The following is a 17,948-nucleotide window of genomic DNA, read 5'->3' as shown; positions in this document are numbered from 1 at the left end:
ACTGTCTGGAGAACACCAGCATACTCTCCCTTGTGGAGCACTGTCTGAGAACACCAGCATACTCTCCCTTGTGGAGCACTGTCTGGAGAACACCAGCATACTCTCCTTTGTGGAGCACTGTCTGGAGAACACCAGCATACTCTCCCTTGTGGAGCACTGTCTGGAGAACACCAGCATACTCTCCCTTGTGGAGCACTGTCTGGAGAACACCAGCATACTCTCCCTTGTAGAGCACTGTCTGGAGACATTACTGTGTCTCTGTCGGTAGATACCAGCATACTCTCCCTTGTGGAGCACTGTCTGGAGAACACCAGCATACTCTCCCTTGTGGAGCACTGTCTGGAGAACACCAGCATACTCTCCCTTGTGGAGCACTGTCTGGAGAACACCAGCATACTCTCCCTTGTGGAGCACTGTCTGGAGAACACCAGCATACTCTCCCTTGTGGAGCACTGTCTGGAGAACACCAGCATACTCTCCTTTGTGGAGCACTGTCTGGAGAACACCAGCATACTCTCCCTTGTGGAGCACTGTCTGGAGAACACCAGCATACTCTCCCCTTGTGGAGCACTGTCTGGAGAACACCAGCATACTCTCCCTTGTGGAGCACTGTCTGGAGAACACCAGCATACTCTCCCTTTGTGGAGCACTGTCTGGAGAACACCAGCATACTCTCCCTTTGTGGAGCACTGTCTGGAGAACACCAGCATACTCTCCTTTGTGGAGCACTGTCTGGAGAACACCAGCATACTCTCCCTTGTGGAGCACTGTCTGGAGAACACCAGCATACTCTCCCTTGTGGAGCACTGTCTGGAGAACACCAGCATACTCTCCCTTGTGGAGCACTGTCTGGAGAACACCAGCATACTCTCCCTTGTGGAGCACTGTCTGGAGAACACCAGCATACTCTCCCTTGTGGAGCACTGTCTGGAGAACACTGTGTCAGCATACTCTCCTTGTGGAGCACTGTCTGGAGAACACCAGCATACTCTCCTTGTAGAGCACTGTCTGGAGAACACCAGCATACTCTCCCTTGTGGAGCACTGTCTGAGAACACCAGCATACTCTCCCTTGTGGAGCACTGTCTGGAGAACACCAGCATACTCTCCTTTGTGGAGCACTGTCTGGAGAACACCAGCATACTCTCCTTGTGGAGCACTGTCTGGAGAACACCAGCATACTCTCCTTGTGGAGCACTGTCTGGAGAACACCAGCATACTCTCCCTTGTGGAGCACTGTCTGGAGAACACCAGCATACTCTCCCTTGTGGAGCACTGTCTGGAGAACACCAGCATACTCTCCCTTTGTGGAGCACTGTCTGGAGAACACCAGCATACTCTCCCTTGTGGAGCACTGTCTGGAGAACACCAGCATACTCTCCCTTGTGGAGCACTGTCTGGAGAACACCAGCATACTCTCCCTTGTGGAGCACTGTCTGGAGAACACCAGCATACTCTCCCTTTGTGGAGCACTGTCTGGAGAACACCAGCATACTCTCCCTTGTGGAGCACTGTCTGGAGAACACCAGCATACTCTCCCTTGTGGAGCACTGTCTGGAGAACACCAGCATACTCTCCCTTGTGGAGCACTGTCTGGAGAACACCAGCATACTCTCCCTTGTAGAGCACTGTCTGGAGACACTGTCTGTCTGGAGAACACCAGCATACTCTCCCTTGTGGAGCACTGTCTGGAGAACACCAGCATACTCTCCTTGTGGAGCACTGTCTGGAGAACACCAGCATACTCTCCCTTGTGGAGCACTGTCTGGAGAACACCAGCATACTCTCCCTTGTGGAGCACTGTCTGAGAACACCAGCATACTCTCCCTTGTGGAGCACTGTCTGGAGAACACCAGCATACTCTCCTTTGTGGAGCACTGTCTGGAGAACACCAGCATACTCTCCCTTGTGGAGCACTGTCTGGAGAACACCAGCATACTCTCCCTTGTGGAGCACTGTCTGGAGAACACCAGCATACTCTCCCTTGTGGAGCACTGTCTGGAGAACACCAGCATACTCTCCCTTGTGGAGCACTGTCTGGAGAACACCAGCATACTCTCCCTTGTGGAGCACTGTCTGGAGAACACCAGCATACTCTCCCTTGTGGAGCACTGTCTGGAGAACACCAGCATACTCTCCTTGTGGAGCACTGTCTGGAGAACACCAGCATACTCTCCCTTGTGGAGCACTGTCTGGAGAACACCAGCATACTCTCTCCTTGTGGAGCACTGTCTGGAGAACAGTAGATACCAGCATACTCTCCATTGTGGAGCACTGTCTGAAGAATTACTGTCTCTGTAGGTATATTTATCTGCTGTAGTTCTGTTTATAGAGGGCACCATGGTACAACTATTTGTTTTAGTTTATATGAACATTCCAGCAGGTGGGAGTCTGAGTCTTGTGGAGGTGCACTAAAGCAGCAGAGAACACCAGCAGAGACTCTCCACACACATGCACACACACACACACACTGTGGAGCACTGTCTATTGGAGATGATAATAGCATATCTGTTCATATATATTCTTTATATATTGTTTCAGATGAAGAAATACCAGACGTACCCGTGGTGTTGGGATGAAGACTGAGCCACAGAGAGACAGGAAGCAGCATACAATCAGGCGCATCATCATCATTGAATGAGCTTGTTGCCTGTCTGGAAGTCCAACATCACAGTCTAAGTCCAGCACTGGGATCCACATTGTCTAAGTGGAGCACTGTCTGGAGAACACCAGCAAGTAGCACTGGGATCACCTTGTCTAAGTCCAGCACTGGGATCACACATTGTCTAAGAGCACACCAGCATACACTCCACATTGTGGAGCACTGGGATCACACATGTCTAAGAACACCAGTCATAGCACTGGTCTAAGTCCAGCACTGGGATTGTGGAGCACTTGTCTGTCCAGAACACCAGCATACTCACTGGGATCACACTTGTCTAAGTCCAGCACTGGGATCACACATTGTCTAAGTCCAGCACTGGGATCACACATTGTCTAAGTCGAGCACTGGGATCCACATTGTCTAAGTCGAGCACTGTCACACATTGTCTAAGTCAGCACTGGGATCACTTGTCTCCAGCACTGGGATCACTTGTCTGTCCAGACTGGGATCACCTAGTCCAGCATACTTGTCTAAGTCCAGCACTCACACATTGTCTAAGTCCAGCACTGGGATCACACATTGTCTAAGAACACACAGCAAGTCCAGCACTCCCACACATTGTGGTCCAGCACTGGGATCTGTCTAAGTCCAGAATCACCAGTCTAAGTCTCCTGGGATCACACATTGTGTCCAGCACTGGGATCTGTCTAAGAGAACACCAGCAAGTAGCACTGGGATCACACATTGTGTCCAGCACTGGGACACCTAAGTCCAGCATATTGTCTAAGTCCAGCACTGGGATCACACATTGTCTAAGTCCAGCACTGTGTCCAGCAGGGATCACTGTCTGGAGAACACCAGCAGCACTGGGATCACACATTGTCTCCACTGGGATCACACATTGTGGAGCACTGGGATCACACATTGTCTGGAGAACACCAGCATATCACACATCTCCAGCACTGGGATCACACATTGTGGCACTGGGATCACACATTGTCTGTCCAGAACACCCAGCACTGGGATCACACATTCCCTTGTGGCAGCACTGTCTGGTCTAAGTCAGAACACCAGCATACACTGGGATCACACATTGTCTAAGTCCAGCACTGGGATCTGGAAGTCCAGCACTGGGATCACACTTGTCTAAGTCCAGCACTGGGATCACACAGCAAGTCCAGCTGGGATCACACATTGTCTAAGTCCAGCACTGGGAAAGCACACCAGCATACTCTCACCATTGTAAGTCCAGCACTGGGATCACACATTGTCTAAGTCCAGCAACACCAGCATACACTCACTTGTGGCACTGTACACATTGTCTGGAGACATGGGATCACACATTGTGTAAGTCTGTCTGGTCAGATAAGTCCAGCATACTTGTCTAAGTCCATTGTGGAGCACTGGGATTTGAAGACACTTACACATTGTGTCCAGCACTGGGATCACACATTGTCTAAGTCCAGCACTATATTTAAGTCCAGCACTGGGATAGTTGGGATCTTGTCTAAGTCCAGCACTGGGATATTGTCTAGTCCAGCACTGGGATCACACATTGTCTAAGTCCAGCACTGGGATCACACATTGTTTTAGTTTATATTGTCTAAGTCCAGCACTGGGATCACACATTGTCTAAGTCCAGCACTGGGAATTGTGTGTCCAGCACTGGGATCACACATTGTGTCCAGCACTGTGTGTCCAGCACTGGGATCACACATTGTCTAAGTCCAGTGTGATGTTGTGTGTGTGCAGGTGGGGAGTCTGAGTCCAGCACTGGGATCACACATTGTCTAAGTGCACTGGGATCAAATTGCAGTCAGCACTGAAATGCAGACCAGCAGGGATCAGCAGAGCACTGGGATCACACAGGTGAGACACATCACACATTGTCAAGTGCACTGGGATCACACATTGTCTAAGTCGAGCACTGGGATCACACATTGTCTAAGTCGAGCACTGGGAGATATTGTCAAGAGCACTGGGATCACACATTGTCTAAGTGATGATAATAGAAGTCCAGCACTGGGATCTGTTCAGTCCAGCACTGGGATCACACATTGTCTTCCAACACTGGGATCACACATTGTCTAAGTCAGATGGGATCACAATTGTCTAAGTCCAGCACTATGATCACACATTGAAGACCAGCACTGGGATCCACATTGTGTTGGGACTGATCAGACATTGTCTAAGTCCAGCAGATCACACATTGTCTAAGTCCAGCACTGGGATCACACATTGTCTAAGTCGAGCACTGGGATCACACATTGTCTAAGTCCAGCACTGGGATCATCATTGTCATGTGAACTGGGATCACACATTGTCTAAGTCCAGCACTGGGATCACACATTGTCTAAGTCCAGCACTGGGATCACACATTGTCTAAGTCCAGCACTGGGATCACACATTGTCTAAGTCCAGCACTGGGATCACACATTGTCTAAGTCCAGCACTGGGATCACACATTGTCTAAGTCCAGCACTGGGATCACACATTGTCTAAGTCCAGCACTGGGATCACACATTGTCTAAGTCCAGCACTGGGATCACACATTGTCTAAGTCCAGCACTGGGATCACACATTGTCTAAGTCGAGCACTGGGATCACACATTGTCTAAGTCCAGCACTGGGATCACACATTGTCTAAGTCCAGCACTGGGATCACACATTGTCTAAGTCCAGCACTGGGATCACACATTGTCTAAGTCCAGCACTGGGATCACACATTGTCTAAGTCCAGCACTGGGATCACACATTGTCTAAGTCCAGCACTGGGATCACACATTGTCTAAGTCCAGCACTGGGATCACACATTGTCTAAGTCCAGCACTGGGATCACATTGTCTAAGTCCAGCACTGGGATCACACATTGTCTAAGTCCAGCACTGGGATCACACATTGTCTAAGTCCAGCACTGGGATCACACATTGTCTAAGTCCAGCACTGGGATCACACATTGTCTAAGTCCAGCACTGGGATCACACATTGTCTAAGTCCAGCACTGGGATCACACATTGTCTAAGTCCAGCACTGGGATCACACATTGTCTAAGTCCAGCACTGGGATCAATGTCTACAATGTTTCAGTGTCACACTGTATTATTTTATATTTTGTACCAAATAGATTTCATGTTAGTTTCATTTAGTAAAAAAAAAACTATTGTTAAGTGGGCTACAAAGGTTTTACTTCCATCCCTCTGTTTAGTGAGTATCACAATGAACTGTACAAATGGCTGTTGTTCATATAAACAAAATGGCTGCAGAACATTGTACTCCTTCTCTTTACCCTCGTTGTTCATGCTTTCTATGTATATAAAGTAACACGTGAATAAAACCCTCCTATGGAATACTTCTGAGTTTTACTTTGAAATGTCTCTACAGCCACGAGTAGAGGACAGACTACAGCATCCAATCACCCTGTCATTCTAATGATGACACAACCCTATAGAATCCCTCCTCTCCTCCCATTGTCAGGTATATTTTGTATACCACGTAACCTACAGAAGCTTTGTGTTAGCTCTTGTGGCACAGACACAGTAAAGGCGAGGGGCTTAATCATGGGCTGTGTCTGTTTTGAGATTGCAATTTAGTGGTGAAATTATTATTTACTTTGTGAGCTGTGCGTACAGGGCATCAAATAGGCCCTACTCATCACGTGATCATGGTGTCCTGGTCTCAAAACTCCACCTCCTACTTGACTTCTCTTTCAGAAGTTTAGTGTGTGAACATCGATGGTTGACGGTAATCTGTCAATGTGTTCTCTAAACTACCTGCTCGGAGAAACCAGACTGAGCACACAGAAAACCCTGGGAGAGAGAAATGACCTTTACAACTACCGTGAGAAATACATACTAAAAACAGGGATCTCACGTTGCTGCTTAATCACACTAGGTTTTTAACAATCAGAATCAAAAGTGAAAGTTAACTTTTCTACAAGGCTCGGTCATTCCAGAGGAGGGATTGTCACAAGAACAAAATGGCTTCCAGATTATCTCTCCAAGAGGACGATCTATCCTGTGCTGTGTGCTGTGACATCTTCAAGGATCCTGTCATCCTGTCATGTGGTCACAGCTTCTGTAAAGCCTGTCTGCAGGAATACTGCAGGGGGAAGGCAGAAAAGGAATGTCCAGTTTGCAGGAGAAGATCTTCAAGGGCAGATCCTCCCTGTAACCTGGTCTTAAAGAACCTGTGTGAGGCCTTCTTACAGGAGAGGAGGCGGAGAGATTCAGGGGAGTCTGAGGAGCACTGCAATCTGCACAACGAGAAACTCAAGCTCTTCTGTCTGGATGATAAACAGCCCATCTGTGTTGTGTGTCAGACCTCAAAAACCCACAAAAAACATGACTGCTGCCCCATAGACGAAGCTGCACAGGACCACAGGGTACAGTAGAATACAAATAGTAATAGAAACACACAGAAAACTAAAACGACAGCAATATTAAACAGCGGCCATTGTCTGCATATTAAGTGACAATGAAGAACTATAGTTGCACAGCATTCTAACCTGTATTCACATCACATTTTAACATGGAAAGGGATGTTCCTAAAAATTCCCCCTTTGTTTATACACTTTGACTCCTCCATCTATTTCTCTCTCATATTCACTCAACATCTGCTTATGCCAGGAAGAACTCCAGACGGTCCTGAAGCCCTTACAGAAGAAGCTGAAGGGCTTGAATGAAGTTCAAGAAATCTGTGATGAAACAGCAAAGCATATTAAAGTAAGGATAATGACTCGATAGTGTTGTGCAGAATATTTATGATCCAGTGTTTATGCAGATAGTTTACTACCGTTCCTCTCACTGTCTCCAGAACAAGGCCCAGAGCACAGAGATACGGATGAGAAAGGAATTTAAGAAGCTCCACCAGTTTCTACGAGAGGAAGAGGAGGTGAGGATAGCTGTTCTGAGGGAGGAAGAGGAGCAGAAGAGTCAGGTGATGAAGGAGAAGATTGAGGAGATGAGCAGAGAGATATCATCACTTTCAGACACAATCAGAGCCTTAGAGGAGGAGCTGAGAGCTGAAGACATCTCATTCCTGAAGGTCAGCACTGCTCTCTCTAAATTGACGTGATGTGTTGGTATGTGTATTGGTTGACTGATAAATATTGATTGTTTAATTTAATCTTGTCTTCTGTTTTTTTTTCAGAACTATAAGGTCACAGTGGTAAGGTAAGTGATCTGCCTCCTATCTTTCTCTTCTCTGTGGTTCTGAACCCAACCCTACAGCAACAGCTGCACTGACTCCTGAATGTTCTTCCAGAACCCAGTGCACACTGCCGGATCCACAGCTGGTCTCAGGAGCACTCATAGACGTGGCCAAACACCTGGGAAACCTGCAGTTCAGAGTCTGGGAGGAGATGCAGGGAATTGTGAAATACAGTGAGCATGACAGTTCTTCTAGATTGCTGAACACTGCAAATTAAACTAATACTATTACCTACTTAGCCAAAACAATAACCTTTTCTGCACAACAGTTTGTCATCTCTCATTATCTTCACATTACATTACAAATGCTAAACACCTTGTTGCTAAGAAGTCCACACATGTAGCTCAGGGATTAGAGAGCGCACTTCATCATCAACAACAACAAACAACAATCATCAATCAACAAACAATAACAAAAATAATACCCTATCTCTGATCTCCCTCCTCAGATTCTGGACCCCAACACTGCCAACCCAACCCAACATCTCTGATCTCCCTCCTCAGATTCTGTGATTCTGGACCCCAACACTGCCAACCCAACCCAACCCTGTATCTCTGTTCTCTGTCCTCAGATTCTGGACCCCAACACTGCCAACCCAACCCAACATCTCTGATCTCCCTCCTCAGATTCTGTGATTCTGGACCCCAACACTGCCAACCCAACCCAACCCTGTATCTCTGTTCTCTGTCCTCAGATTCTGGACCCCAACACTGCCAACCCAACCCAACATCTCTGATCTCCTCCTCAGATTCTGTGATTCTGGACCCCAACACTGCCAACCCAACCCAACCCTGTCTCTGTTCTCTGTCCTCAGATTCTGGACCCCAACACTGCCAACCCAACCCAACATCTCTGATCTCCCTCCTCAGATTCTGTGATTCTGGACCCCAACACTGCCAACCCAACCCAACACTGTATCTCTGTTCTCTGTCCTCAGATTCTGTGATTCTGGACCCCAACACTGCCAACCCAACCCAACATCTCTGATCTCCCTCCTCAGATTCTGTGATTCTGGACCCCAACACTGCCAACCCAACCCAACACTGTATCTCTGTTCTCTGTCCTCAGATTCTGTGATTCTGGACCCCAACACTGCCAACCCAACCCAACACTGTATCTCTGTTCTCTGTCCTCAGATTCTGTGATTCTGGACCCCAACACTGCCAACCCAACCCAACACTGTATCTCTGTTCTCTGTCCTCAGATTCTGTGATTCTGGACCCCAACACTGCGAACCCAAATCTCATCCTGTCTGAGGACCTGACCAGTGCCATATACAATAAAGAGAGACAGCAGCTTCCTGAAAACCCAGAGAGGTTTAATTACTATAAAATGGTCTTGGGCTCTGAGGGCTTTACCTCCGGGACACACAGCTGGGACGTTGAGGTAGGGTTTAATACAGCCCTGGGTGTGATAGCAGAGTCTGTCCAGAGGAAGGCAAAAGTAGAAAGTGGATTCTGGTGTTTAAGCCTTTGGTGTGTAAGCCCCTGTGATGCTAATGGTTATGATGTTGATGGTGATATTCAATATAAAGTAGAGTCCCCTCCGAGGCCAGACATCCAGCTCAGATTGAGAAAGAAACCCCAGAGGATCAGAGTGCAGCTGGACTGGGACAGAGGGATGCTGTCATTCTCTGACCCTGATAATAACACACATTTATACACTATTACACACACTTTCACTGAGAGAGTCTTTCCGTACCTTCTCAAGGTCGGCAGCACAGCCTAGTGGTTAGAGTGTTGGACTAGTAACCGAAAGGTTGCAAGTTCAAACCCCCGAGCTGACAAGGTACAAATCTGTCGTTCTGCCCCTGAACAGGCAGTTAACCCACTGTTCCTAGGCCGTCATTGAAAATAAGAATTTGTTCTTAACTGACTTGCCTGGTTAAATAAAGGTAAAATAAAATTTAAAAATGAATGTGCCCTCCAGCCAATGAGCATATTACGAGGGTAGGCCTCTGATGGTGAAACAGAACACTTAGAGCCTCTGTGGTGGTGGAACAGAACACTTAGAGCCTCTGTGATGGTGGAACAGAACACTTAGAGCCTCTGTGATGGTGGAACAGAACACTCAGAGCTTCTGTCTATAATGGTGGAACAGAACACTTAGAGCCTCTGTCTATAATAGTGGAACAGAACACTTAGAGCCTCTGTCTATAATGGTGGAACAGAACACTTAGAACCTCTGTCTGTAATGGTGGAACTGAACACTTAGAGCTTATACTGTAGAATGTTATTTGTGTTTCTTGTCTCAGTTATGAATTGCTCTAAGCAGAAGAAAGACAAAGCCTGGGAAGCAGTTAGTTAGGTAAACACATTAACTTTGTTATTTTTGAATGTAGCTGAAGCTCTGGTTATTTTTAAATCCATGAGCCTTGAAAATTGTTATACTTTTTACTATGCGTTGTTTATTTTGTTTTTAATATTGAATTGTATAGATTTTAATTGGCTGAAAATAATTCGAATTTGTGATATAAATCACTCAATATATAGTTTTAATATTTTGTCAAATGAATTTTAATAAAAACATACTGTATATATTCTTGTAACTGAAGCAATAGCCTGACAATTGCTGTGTTATTCGTGTCATTCTCTGCTTCTACCAGTAGAGGGCAGAGTACACCACATTTACTCTCACTCTCCAGCCACCACACACCTGCACCCTGTCATTTTAATGATGACTCAACCCAAACTCCTTCCCTCATGTGGCGTTCAGGACAACTGGGAACTCGGAAAAAAACGAGCTCCCACTGAAAAATAATTTAGAATGATCATCCAACTCAGAATTCCTCTTTCTATAGCTCCGACACAGTTGTCCTGAAAGCACCAAAAGCCTGTTTGATATTGCTGCCTCTACTTACATCGTTTCCTCTCACACTTCACTCTAAATATGAAGACCCCAACCAGGTTAACACAACCAGGTCTTCACAACCAGGTCAACACCACCCAGGTCGTCGCAACCAGGTAAACACAACCAGGTAAACACCACCCAGGTCAACACCACCCAGATCAACACCACCCAGATCAACACCACCCAGGTCAACACAACCAGACACCGACCAATGTGACAGTAGGGATCATGTGTATGTTTTTAAAGATGATTTATTTCAACGAGAAATCTGCAGTAAAAAAAAGCTTGTGTACAGTGGTTTATAGGAATAGTGGGGATTAAAGGTGAAGGGGTTTGTTCTGCCGGGGGAGGGGGGTGAAGGGTTTGTTCTGCCGGGGGAGGGGGTGGCTGGGGTTTGTTCTGCCGGGGGAGGGGTGGCTGGGGTTTGTTCTGCCGGGGAGGGGTGGCTGGGGTTTGTTCTGCCGGGGGAGGGGGTGGCTGGGGTTTGCAGTCTTCAGTCTTCTTCCAGGAAAATAGTTTGGATGTGAAATGGAGACAGATGCCAGTAGAAGAGTAGCAGAGGGAGAATGGGATGAGTGAACATTTATGCCTCGGCACATTCACCTGCAATAGAGAGGAGGGAGAAAAGAGTGAGGAGATGATTTCTACCAGGGAAGCACATTCATATGTATCTGATCACCATAATAATATTGTACATCTGTGTGTGTGTGTGTGGTGTTGTACCATTGTTGGGCAGGAAAAAAATGTTCCCAGATAGGATTCCTGTATCCAGAGAGAACTGCATGAACTTCTTCTGGACATCTGCGCTCACCTCTGGAGTGCGACCTACAACCACAACACAACCAGGTTAACACAACACGACCAGGTTAACACAGCCAGGTTAACACAACACGACCTGGTTAACACAAAAAACCAGGTTAACACAGCCAGGTTAACACAACACAACCAGGTTAACACAGCCAGGTTAACACAACACAACCAGGTTAACACAGCCAGGTTAACACAACACGACCAGGTTAACACACACAACCAGGTTAACACGACCAGGTTAACACACACAGCCAGGTTAACACAACACAACCAGGTTAACACGACCAGATTAACACAACACGACCAGGTTAACACACACAACCAGGTTAACACAGCCAGGTTAACACAACACAACCAGGTTAACACAGCCAGGTTAACACAACACAGCCAGGTTAACACAACACAACCAGGTTAACACAGCCAGGTTAACACAACACAACCAAGTTAACACAGCCAGGTTAACACAACACAACCAGGTTAACACAGCCAGGTTAACACAACACGACCAGGTTAACACACACAACCAGGTTAACACAGCCAGGTTAACACAACACAACCAGGTTAACACAGCCAGGTTAACACAACACAGCCAGGTTAACAAAACACAACCAGGTAAACACACACAACCAGGTTAACACAGCCAGGTTAACACAACACAACCAGGTTAACACAGCCAGGTTAACACAACACGACCAGGTTAACACACACAACCAGGTAAACACAACACAACTAGGTTAACACAACACAAAAGTTTAACACAAGCAGGTTAACGCAATTGGGTTAACAGAACACTACCAGGTTAACAGAACATAACCAGGTTAACAGAACACAACCAGGTTAACAGAACACAACCAGGTTAACAGAACATAACCAGGTTAACAGAACACAACCAGGTTAACAGAACATAACCAAGTTAACACAACGCGACCAGGTTAACACAACACAACCAGGTTAGCACAACACAACCAGGTTAACAGAACACAACCAGGTTAACAGAACCCACCTGTAACATGACCATGCTAAAACCAGAGACCAAAGTGAAACTGTGATGAATGACACAAAACATGAGAATCTAAAGGTGTGAATTAATTTCAGACATGCAGGCAGCCAGATAGACTTACTGAAGAGTTTGTTGACCACGTCAGTTACTCCGTGTTTGGTCTTGATGGTGTGGATCAGAGCAAAGTCATCATACTGGACAGCTACCACACGCATGCCATTTTCATTGTTCCAACCTGAGAGAGGGAGAAAGAGATATGTAGTTATGTTAACTGTGTGTGTGTGTGTGTGTGTGTGTCTGTGTGTGTGTGTGTGTGTGTGTGTGTGAATGAACTCACGCTGGCTGGTGAAGGTGAAGCGGCCTGGTATGTCAGTCTTCTTGGCCACTTCGGTCATCCTCCAGCAAGAGCCATCAGCTCTGAGAGAAAAAGCAGCATCAGTATGAGTGAAATGGACGCAGACACACAGACACACACAAACTCACTTGCGCATAGCGCTGCTGATGTCCAGGTCACCTCCGGCAGTGGGCAGCATCATGGAAGTTCCCATCTTCATACCAGCCTTACGGTTTATAAACCACTCGGCGTTGGTGGCAAAGCCCACGGCCCACCACTTACCAGCCATCTGGGGAGAGAGAATATAGTTTGAAGAAAAAGAAGAACCACTATTCATTCATTCTCACAATGCAAATTGATTTAATAGTCATGGCAGATGATCCACTGTCCTCTCTCTACTCTGACCCTCCTCAACTCCAGAATCTCTTCTCTCAACTCTTTGCCTGCTCTCTTTTTGTTGTTGTAGCCTTTCTCATTTGTTTTATCAGTTCTCTCAGTCTTTCTTTCTCTCTCACCTTCTCCAGGTCGAAGTCTTTCTGAGGCATGACGTTGACACAGGCGACCAGCGTAGCGCACAGCAGAACTCCCATTATGCTCAGCCTCATGGTTACAGATCTGTGTGTGTGACGGCTCGACTCTCCGGGTTGTGTGTGAGGAGGAAAATGAGTAAGGTGGGAGCTGACTGAGGGTCCTTATATCCTCCAACATTCTTCTCTTCTCTACTCCTCCCCTCTTCTCCCCCTTGTTTCCAGTTAGTCCCTCCCCTCTCCATCCCTCAAAGATGTAAATCTCACCCGTATACAACTGCACGAGGAGGTGGGGGAGAAGTCAACAATGTAAGCAGAATGATTTGCTGCTGTCCTCTCCTTTTCTCTCTCCTCCCCTTCTATCTCCTCCTCTCCTTTTCTCTCATCTCCTCTCCTTTTCTCTCTTATCCTCTCTCCTCTCCTCCCCTTCTCTCTCCTCCTCTCCTTTTCTCTCATCTCCTCTCCTTTTCTCTCTTCTCCTCTCTCCTCTCCTCCCCTTCTCTCTCCTCCTCTCCTTTTCTCTCATCTCCTCTCCTTTTCTCTCTTCTCCTTCTCTCTCCTCTCCTTTTCTCTCTTCTCCTTCTCTCTCCTGTCCTTTTCTCTCCTGTCCTTTTCTCTCATCTCCTCTCCTTTTCTCTCCTCCTTCTCTCTCCTGTCCTTTTCTCTCCTGTCCTTTTCTCTCTTCTCCTTCACTCTCCTGTCCTTTTCTCTCCTGTCCTTTTCTCTCTTCTTCTTTTCTCGCCTGTCCTTTTCTTTCTCCTCTGTCTTCTCCTTCTCTCTCCTCTCCTCGCCTTCCCTCTCCGCTCCTTTTCTCCTCCTTCTCTCTCCCCTCTTCGCTCCTTTTCTCCTCCTTCTCTCTCCTCTCCCCCAACAATGATAGGACTTATCTATTTAGACAAGTCTGATTCCTGGTATGAACAACCTCCACCCTGAAATCCACATGTAAGCATGAAGACACACACACACACATGAATGCACCAACACATATACACACAGTATCCTCAGAGTGAGGTAAAGCATAGTCCTCATGTTAATCCCATACCCTTCAGGGCTGCAACATGTGAGTTGTAACATTCCTCTGTCAGTCACGACATTTAACACTGCGGAGGACAGAACATGGGTTACCATGGGTTACCATAGGTCATGTAACGCTGGGATTTGGGGTGGATTCCTCCTGAAGGATACATTACTTTGAGGTCTGAAGGTTACATAATCTCCTGGAGGTTATATAACTCTGAATGGTACATAACTCCTGTAGGTTATATAACTCTGAATGGTACATAACCCCTGGAGGATATATAACTATGAATGGTACATAACTCCTGGAGGTTACATAACTCTGAATGGTACATAACCCCTGGAGGTTATATAACTCTGAATGGTACATAACCCCTGGAGGTTATATAACTCTGAATGGTACATAACTCCTGTAGGTTATATAACTGTTTCTGAGCAGTCAGAACTCGGGCTCGGTCGCACTTTGAAATCTTCCTCAACATATTGGCTGTGAAGAAGAGATGAAACAAGCTCAGAACGACCAAAGAAACAAAGACTCTGACTATACGAACTAAATAAACTTGGAGATAAAGCAATGAGCATGTCCATATAATTACATGCAAATATGTTTCTATAACATATCGAATTTGTGCTGCGTGTTCAAAATTAGGTAACAGTTTTATAAACTTGTTTATGCAATTTATATAACTGATTGTTACGCAAGTTTCCATATTGTTACGCAATGTTACGTAACTTTCCACACACCCTGCAAGAAGGAGTACACATTGTTTTTGTGTGTGTGTGGTGGGGGGGGGTATTTGACTACATGAAGGCGCCATAAACAGATGTAAAGTACATTTTACATTGGATATTCGGTGGATATAAAAATGTTAAAAATACTTTTTATATACAGGCCTACATAAAAAAAAAATGAAGATTTCGTATTTCAATCGTCATTAACTCTTTAACAAAGCGTGCCATGACTATGAACATTGTATATTCTTAATCAGGGGTGAATGGAGAAGATCAAAATCAACAACCAAGAAAAGGTGAGGATCGTTCTGCATCCGCCCCGATTCAGAATATTCCATTTTCATAGTCATGGCATGATTGGTTCAATAGCTAGTTATGAGAGAAAAATGAATATCCACCGAATATTCAGTATAAAACTAATTTTACCTCAGTATAAAATGTATTTTACCTCGGTGCCTTTTCCACCGATCTGCATCTCTCTCATTCCTCCCTCTACAGATGCAGTTCTGCAGCGCATCCCAATACAACCCAGAGAATCCGTCTACATGTCACCGCTACTCAGCCTACTGTATAAGAAGTATATTGACTGTATTCATATGGTTGTAGCCTGTATGTTGTGAATCCATTCTAAAGAAGACTAATTTTAGCTCCACGATGCACAGCCGTTGATAAGGTCTCATAGCTACCAATGGCTGGACGAAGTTTTGAAATTGTATATCGATGACATGCATTGACGTACTGGACACACCCGCGTACTTTTGATTGACCGTATAAGAGGATATCTGTGAACAAATACTGTGGTCAAGGCTACGATGGCACCAGTGACATGAGTGGAGCTTATTCAGGTGTTCAACAGCGAATATCAGACCGAGAGCCTAATGCCTCTTAGAAAGTTATTTCTGAGTTTTAGTTAAGAAATCGATCTCTGTGCAGAAGACAGTTACAGGGCCGGTAAAAACAGCTTGTTTGCCGTAGCAACATCAGGGAAACTGGGCAGAAGGAAGGAGGCCTTGAAATACTACAGTTCTGCAACATCTTTAATTGAGCCTCTCATTCGCTTTAATTGCCTCCTCAACAAGTTACAGAAAGAGATAAACTGTATAGGAAGCTCTGGGGACAGATCGTCTGGATACTATACAGACAATAAATTGGCAGATGCAAACAGATGATCGTCTTCTGCCGAGAACAGTTCTTGACGTCTTAACAAAACAGCGGTTTGCGATTTACTTCATTCTGGTGAACCAGTGTTTGAGTTGCGTGGTTTCAAATATCAACAAACCCTTATTTGTGGTATACAGTGGGGCAAAAAAGTATTTAGTCAGCCACCAATTGTGCAAGTTCTCCCACTTAAAAAGATGAGAGAGGCCTGTAATTTTCATCATAGGTACACTTCAACTATGACAGACAAAATGAGAAAAAAAAATCCAGAAAATCACATTGTAGGATTTTTTATGAATTTATTTGCAAATTATGGTGGAAAATAAGTATTTGGTCACCTACAAACAAGCAAGATTTCTAGCTCTCACAGACCTGTAACTTCTTCTTTAAGAAGCTCCTCTGTCCTCCACTCGTTACCTGTATTAATGGCACCTGTTTGAACTTGTTATCAGTATAAAAGACACCTGTCCACAACCTCAAACAGTCACACTCCAAACTCCACTATGGCCAAGACCAAAGTGCTGTCAAAGGACACCAGAAACAAAATTGTAGACCTGCACCAGGCTGGGAAGACTGAATCTGTAATAGGTAAGCAGCTTGGTTTGAAGAAATCAACTGTGGGAGCAATTATTAGGAAATGGAAGACATACAAGACCACTGATAATCTCCCTCGATCTGGGGCACCACGCAAGATCTCACCCCGTGGGGTCAAAATGATCACAAGAACGGTGAGCAAAAATCCCAGAACCACACGGGGGGACCTAGTGAATGACCTGCAGAGAGCTGGGAGCAAAGTAACAAAGCCTACCATCAGTAACACACTACGCCGCCAGGGACTCAAATCCTGCAGTGCCAGACCTGTCCCCCTGCTTAAGCCAGTACATGTCCAGGCCCGTCTGAAGTTGTCTAGAGAGCATTTAGATGATCCAGAAGAAGATTGGGAGAATGTCATATGGTCAGATGAAACCAAAATAGAACTTCTTGGTAAAAACTCAACTCGTCGTGTTTGGAGGACAAAGAATGCTGAGTTGCATCAAAAGAACACCATACCTACTGTGAAGCATGGGGGTGGAAACATCATGCTTTGGGGCTGTTTTTCTGCAAAGGGACCAGGATGACTAATCCGTGTAAAGGAAAGAATGAATGGGGCCATGTATCGTGAGATTTTGAGTGAAAACCTCCTTCCATCAGAAAGGGCATTGAAGATGAAACGTGGCTGGGTCTTTCAGCATGACAATGATCCCAAACACACCGCCCGGGCAACGAAGGAGTGGCTTCGTAAGAAGCATTTCAAGGTCCTGGAGTGGCCTAGCCAGTCTCCAGATCTCAACCCCATAGAAAATCTTTGGAGGGAGTTGAAAGTTTATGCTGCCCAGCAACAGCCCCAAAACATCAATGCTCTAGAGGAGATGTGCATGGAGGAATGGGCCAAAATACCAGCAACAGTGTGTGAAAACCTTGTGAAGACTTACTGAAAATGTTTGACCTCTGTCATTGCCAACAAAGTGTATATAACAAAGTATTGAGATAAACTTTTGTTATTGACCAAATACTTATTTTCCACCATAATTTGCAAATAAATTCATAAAAAATCCTACAATGTGATTTTCTGGATTTTTTTTTTTCATTTTGTCTGTCATAGCTGAAGTGTGCCTATGATGAAAATTACAGGCCTCTCTCATCTTTTTAAGTGGGAGAACTTGCACAAT

The 17,948-nt window shown here is 45.7% G+C and overlaps 2 protein-coding genes across 2 annotated transcripts; one reads left to right on the top strand and one right to left on the bottom strand.

Moving 5' to 3' along the window:
- Window positions 1-6,321: 6,321 nt before the first annotated feature.
- LOC115121502 (E3 ubiquitin-protein ligase TRIM35-like) lies at window positions 6,322-10,364 on the top strand. The gene is made up of 6 exons (XM_029650602.2): window positions 6,322-6,984; window positions 7,229-7,324; window positions 7,416-7,646; window positions 7,752-7,774; window positions 7,866-7,984; window positions 9,016-10,364. The coding sequence occupies exons 1-6, from the start codon at window positions 6,580-6,582 to the stop codon at window positions 9,537-9,539; spliced, it is 1,398 nt and encodes a 465-aa protein (XP_029506462.2). The 5' UTR covers window positions 6,322-6,579; the 3' UTR covers window positions 9,540-10,364.
- Window positions 10,365-10,894: 530 nt separating this feature from the next.
- Window positions 10,895-13,488, bottom strand: LOC115121505 (lipocalin-like). The gene is made up of 6 exons (XM_029650604.2): window positions 13,321-13,488; window positions 12,955-13,094; window positions 12,809-12,888; window positions 12,593-12,706; window positions 11,385-11,486; window positions 10,895-11,264 (listed from the first exon to the last, which is right to left on the bottom strand). Exons 1-6 carry the CDS (start codon window positions 13,408-13,410, stop codon window positions 11,245-11,247), a joined length of 546 nt encoding a protein of 181 aa, XP_029506464.2. The 5' UTR covers window positions 13,411-13,488; the 3' UTR covers window positions 10,895-11,244.
- Window positions 13,489-17,948: the final 4,460 nt, after the last annotated feature.

The sequence above is a fragment of the Oncorhynchus nerka genome, linkage group LG6 (assembly GCF_034236695.1).
Source record: "Oncorhynchus nerka isolate Pitt River linkage group LG6, Oner_Uvic_2.0, whole genome shotgun sequence".
NCBI lineage: Eukaryota > Metazoa > Chordata > Actinopteri > Salmoniformes > Salmonidae > Oncorhynchus > Oncorhynchus nerka.
This window is presented reverse-complemented; position numbering and strand designations above follow the sequence as displayed.

Coding starts and splice junctions, on each gene's coding strand:
- LOC115121502 (XM_029650602.2), top strand. CDS start 6,580: ATGGCTTCCAGATTATCTCTCCAAGAGGACGATCTATCCTGTGCTGTG. Junction 7,325..7,415: donor AAACAGCAAAGCATATTAAA/GTAAGGATAATG, acceptor CACTGTCTCCAG/AACAAGGCCCAGAGCACAGA. Junction 7,775..7,865: donor TATAAGGTCACAGTGGTAAG/GTAAGTGATCTG, acceptor ATGTTCTTCCAG/AACCCAGTGCACACTGCCGG.
- LOC115121505 (XM_029650604.2), bottom strand. CDS start 13,410: ATGAGGCTGAGCATAATGGGAGTTCTGCTGTGCGCTACGCTGGTCGCC. Junction 12,889..12,954: donor ATCAGCAGCGCTATGCGCAA/GTGAGTTTGTGT, acceptor TTTTTCTCTCAG/AGCTGATGGCTCTTGCTGGA. Junction 12,707..12,808: donor CTTCACCTTCACCAGCCAGC/GTGAGTTCATTC, acceptor TCCCTCTCTCAG/GTTGGAACAATGAAAATGGC.